The sequence below is a fragment of the Schistocerca americana genome, chromosome 11 (genome assembly GCF_021461395.2).
Source record: "Schistocerca americana isolate TAMUIC-IGC-003095 chromosome 11, iqSchAmer2.1, whole genome shotgun sequence".
Taxonomy (NCBI): domain Eukaryota; kingdom Metazoa; phylum Arthropoda; class Insecta; order Orthoptera; family Acrididae; genus Schistocerca; species Schistocerca americana.
The window spans coordinates 115,995,419-116,010,556 of NC_060129.1; the positions used below are offsets into that span (position 1 = coordinate 115,995,419).

Genomic DNA, 15,138 nt, shown 5'->3' on the forward strand with positions numbered 1-15,138 from the left:
GGTTACATTGGACAAGGCAAAAGACACGAGCATAGCCACACACATTCTCACAATTAATGCTCCCACATTGAACATGTAACCTCTGTAGTTGATGCTACGAGCTATAAATGATTTACCTACCAAACTTTTCCCTGACAGAAATCGTATCACCAGAAATTATACCTTGATAATACAAATGAGGCAACAGAAACACACACATTGATTTCTCAGTTATTACAATTACACCATCTATTTTTGAACACTTATGAGCTGTTCTATGTGGCAATTCAAATCACATGGAAAGGAAAAACCAATATTTTTTCTTTTTTGCTTTAAGGTAAGCAACATTTTATGATTGAAAATAATTATCATTCCAGACTAAATTTTAGCAATTTTTGTCAGTCAAATCAGGTTACTTAATGGGCCATATAACACCAGTACAAAAATATAGGATGTGAGGCAGAAATGTCTGTGGAAGTCCTTTGGACATGGCAATGCGTGCAGACATATCCATACACATTCCCACAATTGCTGTTCCCACATCGAGCGCACAACCTCAGGAATTGATACTGTAGGCTGCCGGCTTATTTCAGTGGGGTCAATCTCGATTTCACAAATAACTCAATTATGATATCTGCACCTGTTATAATAGCTCAGAAAACTATTAACCCTGCTAAAGAAAATATTTGTGACTGCTGCTTACAAAAATATCTAACACTGATATGGCAAAGATGCTATACATTTTACACTATGTTAGCTATCATGTCATAGGATTCATGATCTTAATAATGAAAACAGAGTGAAATCACCATATTTACTCCAGCAAGCTACAAAAATATTTGCTTCTAGTTATATGTTATTAGATCTACCTTTTTTTAAAAAAAAACAACAACAGTATTTATTGAAACTATACAATGTGTTGCCTGATGGAAAAATGACAGTACACAATATTAACACACATCTCAAACTAAAAAAGAAGAAGCAGAAGCTGGGCTAAAATGTAAAAAACTACAGAACAGAACAAATGCCTTAACATATGGTTTTGACAAGGGCAACCAAAATAAATAGCTGAATTTAACTTCTGGTAGATCTGAAAAAATTAACCCGATGCAGCGCCCAATTCAAATGTCCGAAGGATTCCTTTGGACATGGCAATGTGTGCTGACACATCCATACACATTCCCACAATTGATGTTCCCACATTGAGCACACAACCTCAGTAATTGATACTATAGATTGCCGGCTTATGTAAGTGGGGTACATATATTCTAACTGGAGCTGGAGTTGAGGGTAAGGGAGGAATGACAGGAATCAAAAGGCAAGTGACGTACCTCATGTACTTTTGTATGACACGTTACTCAGAAAAACATTTGCTTAATAATGTACATACTGTGGCTATCACTAAATAACACTCCAACTAATTGTTCACCCTTATTGACTGGTGCATGGTGATGTCTGCAGGTATAGAAAAGAGCAGAACAGAAATATGATATTTACAAGGAGATTAAATGACCGTGAACAATATTACATTTTCACAAACAATGGAACATAAGTAGGTGATCTTAGCACTATCTCCAATATTGCCAGAGGTGAAAGAAGTGTTAAGTGATAGATAAAAACACTAGTACACGTAACACCTGCCTTCTTTAAGACATTGTGGACGACTATGGCAAACTCACCACTCCACTTGGTGGTAGAGCTCCTCCAACCTCCAGGAGCTGGCGGGTCGTCGTCCTGCTCGGAGTTGACCGTGTTGCGCCCCTGCCTCCGCCAGCTGTCGAAGCCGCGCCCGAAGTCCTTGCGGGGGCTGGTGCCGAGGGCGGAGCTGCCCGGTCCAGAACCCCCGCCCCACTCGTGGTCCGTGCCGTTACGGTCCGACCAGTTGCGCTCCGAACTCTGCTTTTCGACGGACGAACGAGTAGACGAGTAAGCTACTGTCGTGTCATCACAATTTGCCAGTATTGCAAACATTATTGATATACAGAAAAAAATATGTGCCAAATATACTGTTACATGGAACCTTAAGAACAGTATGCCAACAACTTTTATTGTACATATGGCTTCAAACCTGATACAAATTATAGTAAAATTTATAGAACCCTGGGTACCATGTGGGAATGAATTTGGGAGGTATGAAATCACTTATGGTAAACTTAATGAACTGGAATTTAACATCCTCCTTTTACAATGGCAGCTATCATTATTCCAACTTTACATAGCTAGGTTTTACTTTCATACTTGGTCGAGTGAAAGTGATTTCATGTAAAATGTATTTTCTTGAGGTATCACTTGAAACTACACTATAGTCTGATCCACGAACGATGGTGGTTTGTGCATCTCAAGGGATGGGGATTGAATTGTTGACGAATTCAAGTGACAGTTGCAGTACACTCATGTGCATGCTTTCCACCTGAAGAAAGCGTATATCTTACAAATATGTCTCTCGCTTACTTATGTAGAATTTATCACTTCCACCACAATCAGCGATGACAACTCGCAAAAAATGGAATCAAAATTCACTAAAAAAACTCACTAAAATCACGTTTAATGCTCACATTAGCTATGGCGTTCACAGCATACATGGCGTAGATGCGCATAACAAGCCTAAACTCTACCACCATCGTTCGTGATTCCAACTATAGCAGGTCTAAAACCAGTTGTGCTGTAGCAACAGATGTGCTGCGGAGGTGGTATTTTGGGAAATGCTTTTACACTGGCAGTTGTCGTTATCCAGAAATGCCAGGAAAAATTGGCCCATGCAAGATTCAATGGAGAAAAGAAATTAAACACAGACAGATAGACACAGACACACAAGGCATTCTGTAGAAAGTCAAAATTACTTCAGACCTCTGTTTACTTCTTTCTGTGATAGTGAAAGCATATTATTGGTCAAAATAATGATACATATAAGAGAGCAAAATAATTGGCAAAATGTTGAAAGAAAAGAAAAATACATGAGCAAAGAAAATGAAGTCAAATTTATTTTTTAAATTAATTATAAATCAATAGTAAAAATGAAGAAAGGTCACTAAAGGTACAAAGCAAGCATTATATATGTGGTCAATAATATTATCACTAGTCGTGCATTATCTTCAGTCACAGTATTTTACTAATAATCATTCACATTTTGGGATGACCAAAATCAAAACCAGCCAGACAGCATACACATGAAGATGATACAATATTAGTTTAAGGTATTTCAAATCCATCTTTGCACTACTAAAATTTTGTTTTTATTTTACCATAAGCTTCTCGTTTACTCACTTGAAACATTGCCAGGGGTCTGGACCAACCGATCTTGTTAACAATTTTAGTAAGCAACTCATTTCATAAGCCACTGAACTCTGATTTTTTCTCACTGAACTTTTGATGAACTTCTGCCTAAAACCAAAAGTGTAATTTGTATGTACTTTTTCCAGGTGTTCTTACATATGGTACTGATGTTGGCATGTTATCACTGATTTGCAGCACGAACACTTCTTGATCTAAAATATGACCAAATATTCACACCACTAATATCTGTTTTCCTGTGATAAAACATACGTGTGTGTGTGTGTGTGTGTGTGTGTGTGTGTGTGTGTGTGTGTGTGTGTGTGATGTCACAAAATAGTTGACACTATGTCCATATGCCTTTCACTGGTGCAGTCACAAGTAACGTCCAATTATGCTTTGTTTAATGGACTATGTAAAACATTTTCTTTCACTAGGATTTAGTTCCTAATCTCCTTTCTCCACTGCATCCTTGTATCTAAAACCAAGACTAAAATAGTCAGTACATTTAATTTCCGATAACTGACGACAGTTTGAACGAATAAAACAAAATCTTATGATAAAATACAAACACATCTTTAGCAGTTGCAGAAAGCAGCAGTTTCCTTCAGACCAAAGACAAGTTTTATGCAGTTCTCCACACTGGTCTATGCCGTGCAAGCCTCTTCATCTTTGCACAATTACCGCACCTTACATCCATTTGTATCTGCTTACTGTAGTTGGGCCTTTTTCAAGTTACACCATACATTTCCTTTCTCCACGTTCCAATCCATACCTTCCCGTCAGTTACCCAAAACGTGCATATAATTTGCCACAATCTTGTAGCACAAAATTTCAGAAGCTTCTATTCTCTCCTCACCTGAACTGTCTATCATCCAAATTTCACTTCTGTAAAAGGCTACACTCTGAATACCCACAGAAAAACTTTCTAACACTTAAATTTAAATTTGATATTAAAAAATTTCTCCTTTTCAGAAACGCTTTTCTTCTTATTGCCAGTCTGCATTTTTAAATCCTGTCTATTTTGGGTAGCATCTCTTCTTCAGCTCCCCAAATAACAAATCTCATCTACTACTTTTAATGTTTCATTTTCTAATCCCTTTCCCTCACTTTTAATTCATTTTATTCCACTACATTTTGTTACCACTGTTTTAATTTTGTTGTGTTCATCTTACAACCTATTTCCATGACACTACTAATCCCGTTCAATTTCTCTTCCAAGACCTTTGCCATCTCTGAAAGAATTACAATGTCACTGGCAAACCACAGAGTTCATTTTGCTTCACCCTGAGTTTTATTCCCTTTCCATATTTATCTTCAGTTTCCTTCACTGTTTGCTGAATGATGGATTTGAAATACCTTACCCTTTGCAATAGCAAGGGACAGGGGAGCAGGGTCTTGTAAATACTGTAATCTAGTCCTGTTCTTCATATTTTCAAATTTTGAAATTCTTTTAATGCTTTCTTATACCAGACACTGTAATAATTGTAAATTTTCCAGTAAAATCCATCTTCTTACACATCTGTATAGTTTTAAGAAGTATGTTGTGAAAAATAATGAGAATTAATGAAATTCATATTTTTTAAACATTTCTCTGGTGGTCACAAAGTACCCCTCCCTCCCTACGGTGTACAAATTATGAAACATACATCCTTATTGCTAGGGTTAATTATCCAACAACTACGGACACTACGATCACACAAATTTGGAATAGTTTACTTCTCAGAAGGTTCACAACACACCTGCATCCTGACGAACGGTCGGCCCGGCCTGAGGGAGCCGATGCTGCCACCGCGGATGCCGTCCCCACCACTGTCACCGCCGGCAGCACTCGAGTCGTCGTACCGGTAGAAGGGGGCGGAGCCGGACAGCACGCCGGGGCCGGGCCCACTGCCAGCGCCCCTGCCCGGGATGCCGAGGCTGCGCGACTGTCCCCGGAGGCCTCCGGGTCCACCCGTCACCCCGAGGCCGCCTCCCCTCCCACCCGCTCCGCCCGGCCCCGAAGTCGGCTGACCCGATGGGCCGCCGGCACCGGTGCTCTTCGACATCCTCAGGACTGCGTCGCTATTCACGCCTCGGTTCCACACCCGCTGAGAACATTGTCAAAAGAAAAAGGTAATATCCAATATATAGATGGTAAGTTAGCTGTTTATTCGTCTACAGACATATTTGAAATGGCATTAGACAGTAGATAAATAAAAAGAAAGATGACAGCAAAATACAAGCAACAGAGATGAGGTTATTAGGGAGAGTGAATGGTTGCAGAACAAGAGATTTAACTAAAAATATAAACATTCAAAATGAGCTGGATGCCCAACCAAATGATAAGGAAATAGCTGAGCACAGACAACGGCGGATGCAACATGAATACAACTAGAGGTGACATACAACAACAAAAATTCTGAATTACAGTCCAAATGAAAGGAGCGACATATGTCGATCAAGAAAATGGAGGGGATAAACTTTACGGACGAGGAATAAGCAGATGCTAATATTGATATGTAAGGCGACAACAGCAATTTTATAGGCATGCAAGCTTCATACAGCCATAAATCATCATATAAAGTACACAATAGAAATCATTAAATGTTAAATAAAGACGTATCATTAAAACATCATTGGATGTTCTATTTCAAAAGATAGAAAAGGGGGTGGGCAGCAGAAAGCTAACAATGTCTTAATTCGTAAATCAGAAATATAAGATTAAAAATTTTCACAATATGAAATCCTGGCTGTTTAGTGTGTACTTATACACACCTTGTGAATTGGTCAGATTACTGTGTGTTTCTTTTCTAATGTTCCCCACTCTTTTTAAGAAAAAATGTTTGACAAGCTAATATTTTATCCTCTCCCGATACCTTGTCATTTTTCCAGTTTCAGGTTACTGTTGGTACTACTTCTTAATCGGGTAGCAATTACGTCTTAATCAAGTAGTGTTTTCAGACTGAACTTGATTCTTCACTCCTTCTTATCACCAATATGTTCCAGCTACATTCTGTTATGGTTGCTCATTCTTTTAACTTTCATATCTTACTGCATGTCTGGTGGTTCGTGAATGAACATGCTTCATTAGAGACTATGTAAAGGCTGAACCGGAATTTTTGTACATACTGATCATTATCTTTGTAGCATGTTCTGAAATTTCCAGGTACAATGATTTGCTGTATTGACACTCTGACTGGCTATACCTGCTTCTTGGTATCTGACATCTGCAAATCTGATTGCGGGTATCAAATCTTGTTTCTTCAACATAGCTGCTATACTGTGTATTGATTTGCATGTGTACATTACTGTGCACCATTAATTTTTGTTAGTTCTCTCATTCATCTTAGTACTGTCTTAGCTTCTGTACGATAATGCGTCCAAGTTAGTGTTGGAGTATTGTGGTCCTCTTACTTTCTGCCTGTTTTCTTTCTGCCATAGTCGGATGTGCTATTGTTATCGAGGCTCCGAATTATTCTGAATTATGTGGGTGTTATATCATTTTATTGTATTTGTTTCCATTTCTTTTCCATGGTGTTGAGTGTTAAATGAGATTTTACTAAGCCTGTACATTGTATGTACCTGCCAGTTGATTATTCTGTTAACAGTTGTATGTGACACGTAGAATACTTCTTTTCCCAGCAGTCTATGTGGTAAATGCATGCTGTGTGTTTCTGTACGTGATAGACACTAGATTCCGTACCTTCAACAATTTCTGTTAGCTTTCATAGCAACAGGAACAACCGTCATTGGCTAACTGCGAGATAATCACCGGTTTCTCTAAAGCACAACTAAACTTCCTAGTTCACAAAACTAATGTATCTACGGGGAGGGGGGGGGGGGGGGTCATAAAACTGATGCGAACAATAAACTCCATATTATGGACAATCAGTTCTCCCTAATTATAAGTAACATTAAATACAGTCAAACAGCAGGTTCAAAAAGGAGTAACAGACATATATATAAAAATGATAAAGTTTTGGTAACAGAGGAACGAAATTAGTGATCAAATTTAATCATTCTGCAAATACTGGATATCTGTCAGATTTTACAAAATGGCCATAATACAGGCTTCAATAATGTCTTTGGGGTGTTTTTTGGACACCAATTTGTGCACACACATACACAGATGTCCATACAATTGCTGTTCCCACATTGATTACACACCACCACCAGTAATTGATACTATGGTTCAAATGGCTCTGAGCACTATGGGACTTAACAGCTATGGTCATCAGTCCCCTAGAACTTAGAACTACTTAAACCTAACTAATCTAAGGACATCACACAACACCCAGTCATCACGAGGCAGAGAAAATCCCTGACCCCGCCGGGAATTGAACCCGGGAACCCGGGCGCGGGAAGCGAGAACGCTACCGCACGACCAATTGATACTATGAGTTGCTGACTTAAAGTGGGGTAAAATTTTGAATGCTGCTACTGTAGTTGGAGGTAAAGTGTGTAGCAATGTAACTAATCAATGGTTTTGGAGCAATCATACATAACGGGAGAAACAATCTTCAATTATTCAAAAATTGAGCTAGTGCTACAGCTGAATGGTAAGAAGAAATATATTTGACTGACTTCCCTTAAAAATAATTGTGCACTCCATGTTACAGCACTAATGGGCTGCTATTACGGCAATTTGTATTAAACGGGAAATGTGAAACGAAACAGCTGTTGGATATTGGAATTAAAACTACAACCAAAAATTATTTTGTTAAATTTTAGAGTGAAATTGTCCACAAATTGTTTGAACAATGCAGTGCTGTTGGAGGCAGTACACTGTTGCAGTCCTACACCTATAATTGACATGTACTGTTATACGTCGGACATACAGTTTAATGTGAATTCTGAAACACCAGGTGAAAACCAGGAAAGACTTAAATATTGCTCAAAGCATTTCCTTGGAGCTCAGAATTATCATGTGTAAAATTGCAGGGCTTGTCACGGGTCAAATCAGGTGATATATATATATATAAAAAAACAAAGATGATGTGACTTACCGAACGAAAGCGCTGGCAGGTCGATAGACACACAAACAAACACAAACATACACACAAAATTCAAGCTTTCGCAACAAACTGTTGCCTCATCGGGAAAGAGGGAAGGAGAGGGAAAGACGAAAGGATGTGGGTTTTAAGGGAGAGGGTAAGGAGTCATTCCAATCCCGGGAGCGGAAAGACTTACCTTAGGGGGAAAAAAGGACGGGTATAAACTCGCACACACACACATATCCATCCACACATATACAGACACAAGCAGACATATTTAAAGATATGTCTGCTTGTGTCTGTATATGTGTGGATGGATATGTGTATGCGTGTGCGCGCGCGAGTGTATACCCGTCCCTTTTTCCCCCCTAAGGTAAGTCTTTCCGCTCCCGGGATTGGAATGACTCCTTACCCTCTCCCTTAAAACTCACATCCTTTCGTCTTTCCCTCTCCTTCCCTCTTTCCTGATGAGGCAACAGTTTGTTGCGAAAGCTTGAATTTCGTGTGTATGTTTGGGTTTGTTTGTGTGTCTATCGACCTGCCAGCACTTTCGTTCGGTAAGTCACATCATCTGTGTTTTTAGATATATAAACAATATCAGATAGATGATAAATGTCCGTAGGATTCCTTTGGACGTGACAATGTGTGAAGACATATCCATACACATTCCCACAATTACTGTTCCCACATTGAGCACACAACCTCAGTAATTGATACTATAGGTTGCCGGCTTAAGAAAGTGGGGTAAATATTGAGACACTGCCACTGAAGCTGTGCTCATGGAAAAACAAAAAATTTAATCAATACATTTGGCATTTTTGCCATAGCAAATTTTTGTCTGTGGCAAAAGAAGTGATATGTAATGTAAAAAAACTATGCGACATTGGAACGAAGGGTCTTTTAATTTGTAGTTTGGCAGTTACGCACACTAAAAACTTATTCTTCATAGTGGCAGCTGCTACTAAATATCTGAACAATCTGCTCAAAGTACTTAACTTCTAATGCTCTAGATTATACAAGGCAATGTCTTTGTCACATGCTACTCGGGTTGCAGACATCATGAGATCCAAAAATTACCAGCAGTGACACATTGGCACCTAGTCAGTACTGACTACATGTTGCTGCTGCAATTTTTAGATCTGATGATGGCTGTAAAACCAAAACCTATTATCAATTATAATAAAGTAGCATCTGACAAAGACACTGACTTTTATAATATAATCAGACACAAAGGTCAACGGTCTCTCCAGCAGGTTGTGGTATAACATATCACAATGGTAGAGTGATGTGTAGCCCTACACCTACTTAACCGACAAATGACGGTCACGATAGTTAACTTATACAATAATTTAGTGGTTAAAATTAGCTAGCTGTTTGCAGTTTTTGTTATCTGTTATGCATGTGGCCCATACATGGAGGGAGTCCACGTCTTCGGGATGAGATAGCGATCGCAGTATTATCACAAGTCCCAAGTTTAGTGCAACCACTGTAAATCAGCAACGCAGTTTGGGGTGACACAGTGCACCAGTGAGTAAATGCATGTGCCATAACAATGCTGCCCGACATCAAGGCATGACAGAATAAATCCACTAGCACGATTTAATTCATTCTAATGTTAGTCTCCTATGTATGAACTCGTCATGAGTAGATGCTGTAATGTTTGAAGTGCAAGAGCTATTTTACACGGTTGTACAAAATATAATTATAGAAGAAGTGCTTTGACCTCATTTATAAAAAGTTGACATTCTGCTGAAGTGTGTTCAATTTCAGCACAAGCACAACTGTATCAGAGACAAGGTACAACAGAGTTACACGGGCATATTCTGAAGAGTTTGATTTCTAGATGCAAATGTTCAGAATGACAATAAAACAACAAATCTGAATCTGAACATACAATTATACAAAGAAAAACACTGTATGGTCCAAACTGCCCCATTTTGTGTTCTTGCATTCTGCTAATTTAAGTCATCCCATGTTTCCAGCTGGATGATCTGAACAGATTGGCACAATCACCTACATCATCAGGTGCTCACAGTGCACTGAGCTGTCACAGGAGCTGCTCCTTACTTTAGTACTTAACACATTATACCACCACGGGGCAGGTAACAGCATTTTATGAACGCTGTGTGTTGTATATTTGGCCTATTTATTTGCACTGTATTACCTTGAAAAACACTGTATCATGGTGTAATGAACTTAGGATGAATAAAGATGGGTAAAATCAAACACTGAGACGTTGAGGTTGCAATATCAACAATATTATGAAAATGTAACATACAGTAACCTACTGTCCCCGCACTCTCCATGCAATGGTTTCCGCCCCCTCTGTCCTGTCACCTCCTCCCTATTCACATTCTCCACTCTCTTTCTGCGCTGCCCACTGCCGATGCACCTGCCTGTCTTTCCACTTCCCTGCTTCTCTCATTTTCCAATCCACTTTCCACCCCCCCCCCCACCCCCCACCCCTCCCCGCACTTCAATTTTTTTTACATACATACTTCACAAGCCATCATATGGTGCATGGTGCAGGGTACTCTGCAACACACCTAGTTGTTTCCTTCCCTGTCCCACTCACAGGTGGAGCAAAGGAAAAATGACTGGCCATATGCCTCCGAATGAGCCCTAATTTCTCGTATCTTATCTTCCTGGTCTGTACGCGAAATGTATGCTGGCGGCAGTAGGAGCGTTCTACAGTCAGCTTCAAATGGCAGTTCTCTAAACTTTTTCAGTACCGTTCCTCGAAATGAACATCATCTTTCTTCCAGAAATTCCCACTTGAGCTCCTGAAGCGTATCCATAACATTTGCATGCTGTTCGAACCTACTGATAACAAATCCAGCAGCCCTCCTCTGAGTTGCTTCGGTGTCTTCCTTCAGTCCAACCTGGTGAGGACCCCAAACACTTGAGCGAAAATACATCACACTAGTGTATTATATGCAGTCTTCATTACCGATGAACTACACTTACCTAAAATTCTCCCAATACACCAAAGTCGGCCATTTGTCTTCCCTACTACAGTTCTCACTTGCTCGTTCCATTTCATATCGCTTCACAACGTTATGTGCAGGTATTTAAATGACATGACTGTGCTGAGCAGGACACGACTAATGCTGTATCCAAACACTACAGGTCTGCTTTTCCTACTCATCTGCATTAACTAATGTTTTCCTACATTAAGAGCCAACTGCCATCCATCACATGAAGTATAAACTTTGTCTAGGTGATCTTGTTTCAATCTATAGTCACTTATCTTTGACACTTTGCTGTACATCACCACATCAGCAAACAACCAGACACTCCTGACGTTAACCCTGACCCCGAGCAACACTCGCTGTGGAGGACAACATACTGGGTTCCATTATTTAAGAAGTCTTCGTGCCACTCGTATATCTGGAAGCCTATTCCGTATTCATGTACCTTTGTTAAAAGTTTGCAGTGGGGTATCACATCGAATGCTTTTCAAAAATGCAGAAATATGGTATTCCCCACAGCTTCCTGATGCTGTGTCTGGTGCCTAGTCCCTGCACACACTGCCAGACAGCACTCTCCTCTCCCACCATGCGTACACTGCTATCTGTTCCCCTTCCTGCACCCGCTAGATGCTGCTTTCATTCCATGTTACAGCTGCATTCCACTCCAAGCTGCCAAAGATGGCAATCTTGAAACTTCCTGGCAGATTAAAACTGTGTGCCAGACCGAGACTCGAACTCGGGACCTTTGCCTTTCGCGGGCAAGTGCTCTACCAACTGAGCTACCCAAGCACAACTCACGCCCCATCCACACAGCGAAAGGCAAAGGTCCCGAGTTCCAGTCTCGGTCCGGCACACAGTTTTAATCTGCCAGGAAGTTTCATATCAGCGCACACTCCGCTGCAGAGTGAAAATCTCATTATGGCAATCTTGTGTTTATTTTTCTCCTTTTCTGAAGTAGTCTTTTGGCAAAAGATAATTTTTTTGTAAAAGTCTTGTCATTGTGCTCTCTGTAACTTAATGTGTCATCTTTACTGTGAGTACCAATCTATTGTTTTTCCTCATTTTCTGATATGATGACAGAGAGACTGTTACAAATATTCTTTGAGCCCAAGCTGCCTTCAGAAAAGAAAAACACCCATTCACACAAACAAGGACATCTCACACCACACTCATGACCACTACCTATCGCTGGAGATAGCGGCCAAGTGTGTTTGAGGTGAGGTTGCTTATGTGAATATGTACACGTTTTTCTTTTCTGAAGGCAGTTTTCACTAAAAGCTTATGTGCAATAGTCCTTTTGTCATGCCTGTCTGCAACTCAACATGACACCTTTACGTGGGCAGTAATTTATCTATTTCGTAAGATTATTAATGACAGATAAATTAACAGTCGTGACACAAAGACACAGAGAGAGAGAGAGAGAGAGAGAGAGAGAGAGAGAGAGAGATGGTTCAGTACTTGAGACGCACCTAATGATGGTGAAATATGTCAATGAAATATTGTCCAGTCAGGCAGAAGAAGACTTAAATATTGCTCAAGGCATTTCCTCAGAGCTCAGAATTATAACATGTAAAATGGCTGGGCTGAGTAAGGGTCACATCAGGTGACATATCCAAGCAACGAAATCAGATACATGACACAAATGTCCATAGGATACCTTTGGGCATGGCAGTAAGTGCAGACACATCCATACACATTACCATAACTGCTGTTCTCACATTGAGTGCACAACCTCTGTGATCGATACTATATGTTGCCAGCTTATTTTAGTCGGGTCTATCTTGACTTTACAAATTACATAAGTCTGCTAACTGTATACCCTGAGGTGACAGAAGTCATGGGACAGTGATATGCACATATACAGATGGCAGTGGTACCAGGTATCGTGTACACAAGACATAAAAGGGCAGTGCATTGCCGGAATTGTCATTTGTACTCAGGCAATTCATGTCAAAAGTTTTTCAATGTGATTATGGTCACACAGCAATTAACAAATTAACAGATTTTGAACACAGAATGGTAGTTGGAGCTACTCGCATGGGACACTTCATTTCAGAAATTGTTAGGGAATTTGCTTCCAAGATTTACTGTGTCAAGAGTGACCAAGAACACCAAATTACAGACATTAACTCTCACCACAGACAATGTAGTGGCCAACAGCCTTCACTTAACGACCGTGAACAGTGGCATTTGCATAGAGTTGTCACTGCTAACAGAAAAGCAACATTGCGTAAAATAACTGCAGAAATATACGTGGGACATACAATTAATGTAGCCATCAGGACAGTGAGAGATATTTGGCATTAATGGTTTATGGCAGCAGACAACAGACACCAGTGCCTTTACGAACACACGGCAACACACGCAGCGCCTCTCATGGGCTTGTGCATATCGGTTGGACCCTACACGTTTTGAAAACCATGGCCAGGTAGATGACTGCCGACATCACTTGGCAAGAGCTGATGGTAGGGTCGAGTGTAGTGCAGATCCGACAAAGCCATGGAGCCAAGGCAAGGCACTGTGCAAGCTGTTGGTGGTTCATAATGGTGTGGGCTGTGTTTACATGGAATGGACAATGTCCTGTGGTCCAACCAAAACCAAAAATTGTCTGGAAACGGTTATGCTCGGCTACTTTGAGATCATTTGCAGCCATTAAACCATGGAATTTCTATGGGTGACAGTGTGCCATGTCACAGGACCACAATTACCTGCGACTCCTTTGAAGGACATTCTGGACAGTTCTAGAGAATGATCTGGCCAATCAGATCGCCTGATATGAATTCCATCAAACATTTATGGGGTTTGTGCATAAAATCCTGCACTGGCAACAGTTTTACAATTATGGATGGTTACAGAAGCAGTGTGGCCGAATACTTCTGCAGAGGCTTCCAACGACTTGTTGAGTCCGTACCACGTTGAGATGCTGCAATACACTGGGCAAAAGGAGTAAGACCAACACCATACTAGGAGATATCTCATGACTTTTGTGACTTCAGTGTATTTTACAACAGCTTTGAAAACTATCAATTCTGATAAAACAATTATTTGTCACTACTGCTTTTAAAAGTATGTAACACTGATTTGGGAAACATGCCATGCCTTTCACATTTTCTGTCAGCTGTCATACCATGGGATACATTATCTTAATAATGAAATAAGTATGATAAGTCACTATATTTGCCTCCAGCAAACTACAAATACATTTGTTTCTACATAAATGTAATCACACCTATTTCTCAGGAACAGAGTATTTACTTGAACTATAAAACGTGTTGCCTGATGGGGATTGCCAGTACACACTTTTAATGCACATCTCAAACTATATATATAAAAATGTTGGGCTCAGACATAAATAGCTACAAAACGGAAAAAATACCTTGGCATATGGTTTGCTCCAGGAACTCACTTTCTGATAGATCTGAAAAAACAGACCTATGCAGAACCTGATTCAAATGTCTGAGGGATTCCTTTGGACATGACAATGTGTGCAGAGACATCCATACACATTCCCACAATTGCTGTTCCCACATTGAGCGCACAACCTCAGTAATTGATACTATAGGTTGCCGGCTTATGAAAGTGGGGTCACCTTTGATTTCACAAATTACTTTAGATGTTGTGATAGCCAAAAAACCAATCAACTGATCAGGTTAATAGTTTTCCATATTAGTGCTATACATTCTTGGAAATAGTAGAGAAACTCAAAAAGCCTGTAATAGGCTACTTCTTGTTAGTCCCAATATCAAAGGAACATAGTCTTAATGACAAAAACTATAAAACTGTGTGGTAAGCCACCACATTATTCTCAGCAAACAGAAGTACATTGTCTTCTATAAATATGTAATTACATCTTCTACTTCGTAAAAACACTGCATCAAATGGAGTAAAACAATGTTCCATGTGATAGGACTATCAAGATATGTCTTCCTGCATTTTACAAA

At 39.9% G+C, this 15,138-nt stretch overlaps 1 protein-coding gene across 1 annotated transcript in view; it reads right to left on the reverse strand.

Annotated features, from left to right (window-relative positions):
* LOC124553348 (GIGYF family protein Gyf) overlaps positions 1-15,138 on the reverse strand; it is a 170,580-nt gene that overhangs the window by 140,715 nt on the left and 14,727 nt on the right. Inside the window, exons 3-4 of the mRNA XM_047127223.1 lie at positions 4,992-5,339; positions 1,659-1,878 (exon numbers count right to left, since the gene is read on the reverse strand). Coding sequence (XP_046983179.1) covers positions 1,659-1,878; positions 4,992-5,339 — 568 coding nt within the window. The remainder of the gene's footprint in view (positions 1-1,658; positions 1,879-4,991; positions 5,340-15,138) is intronic.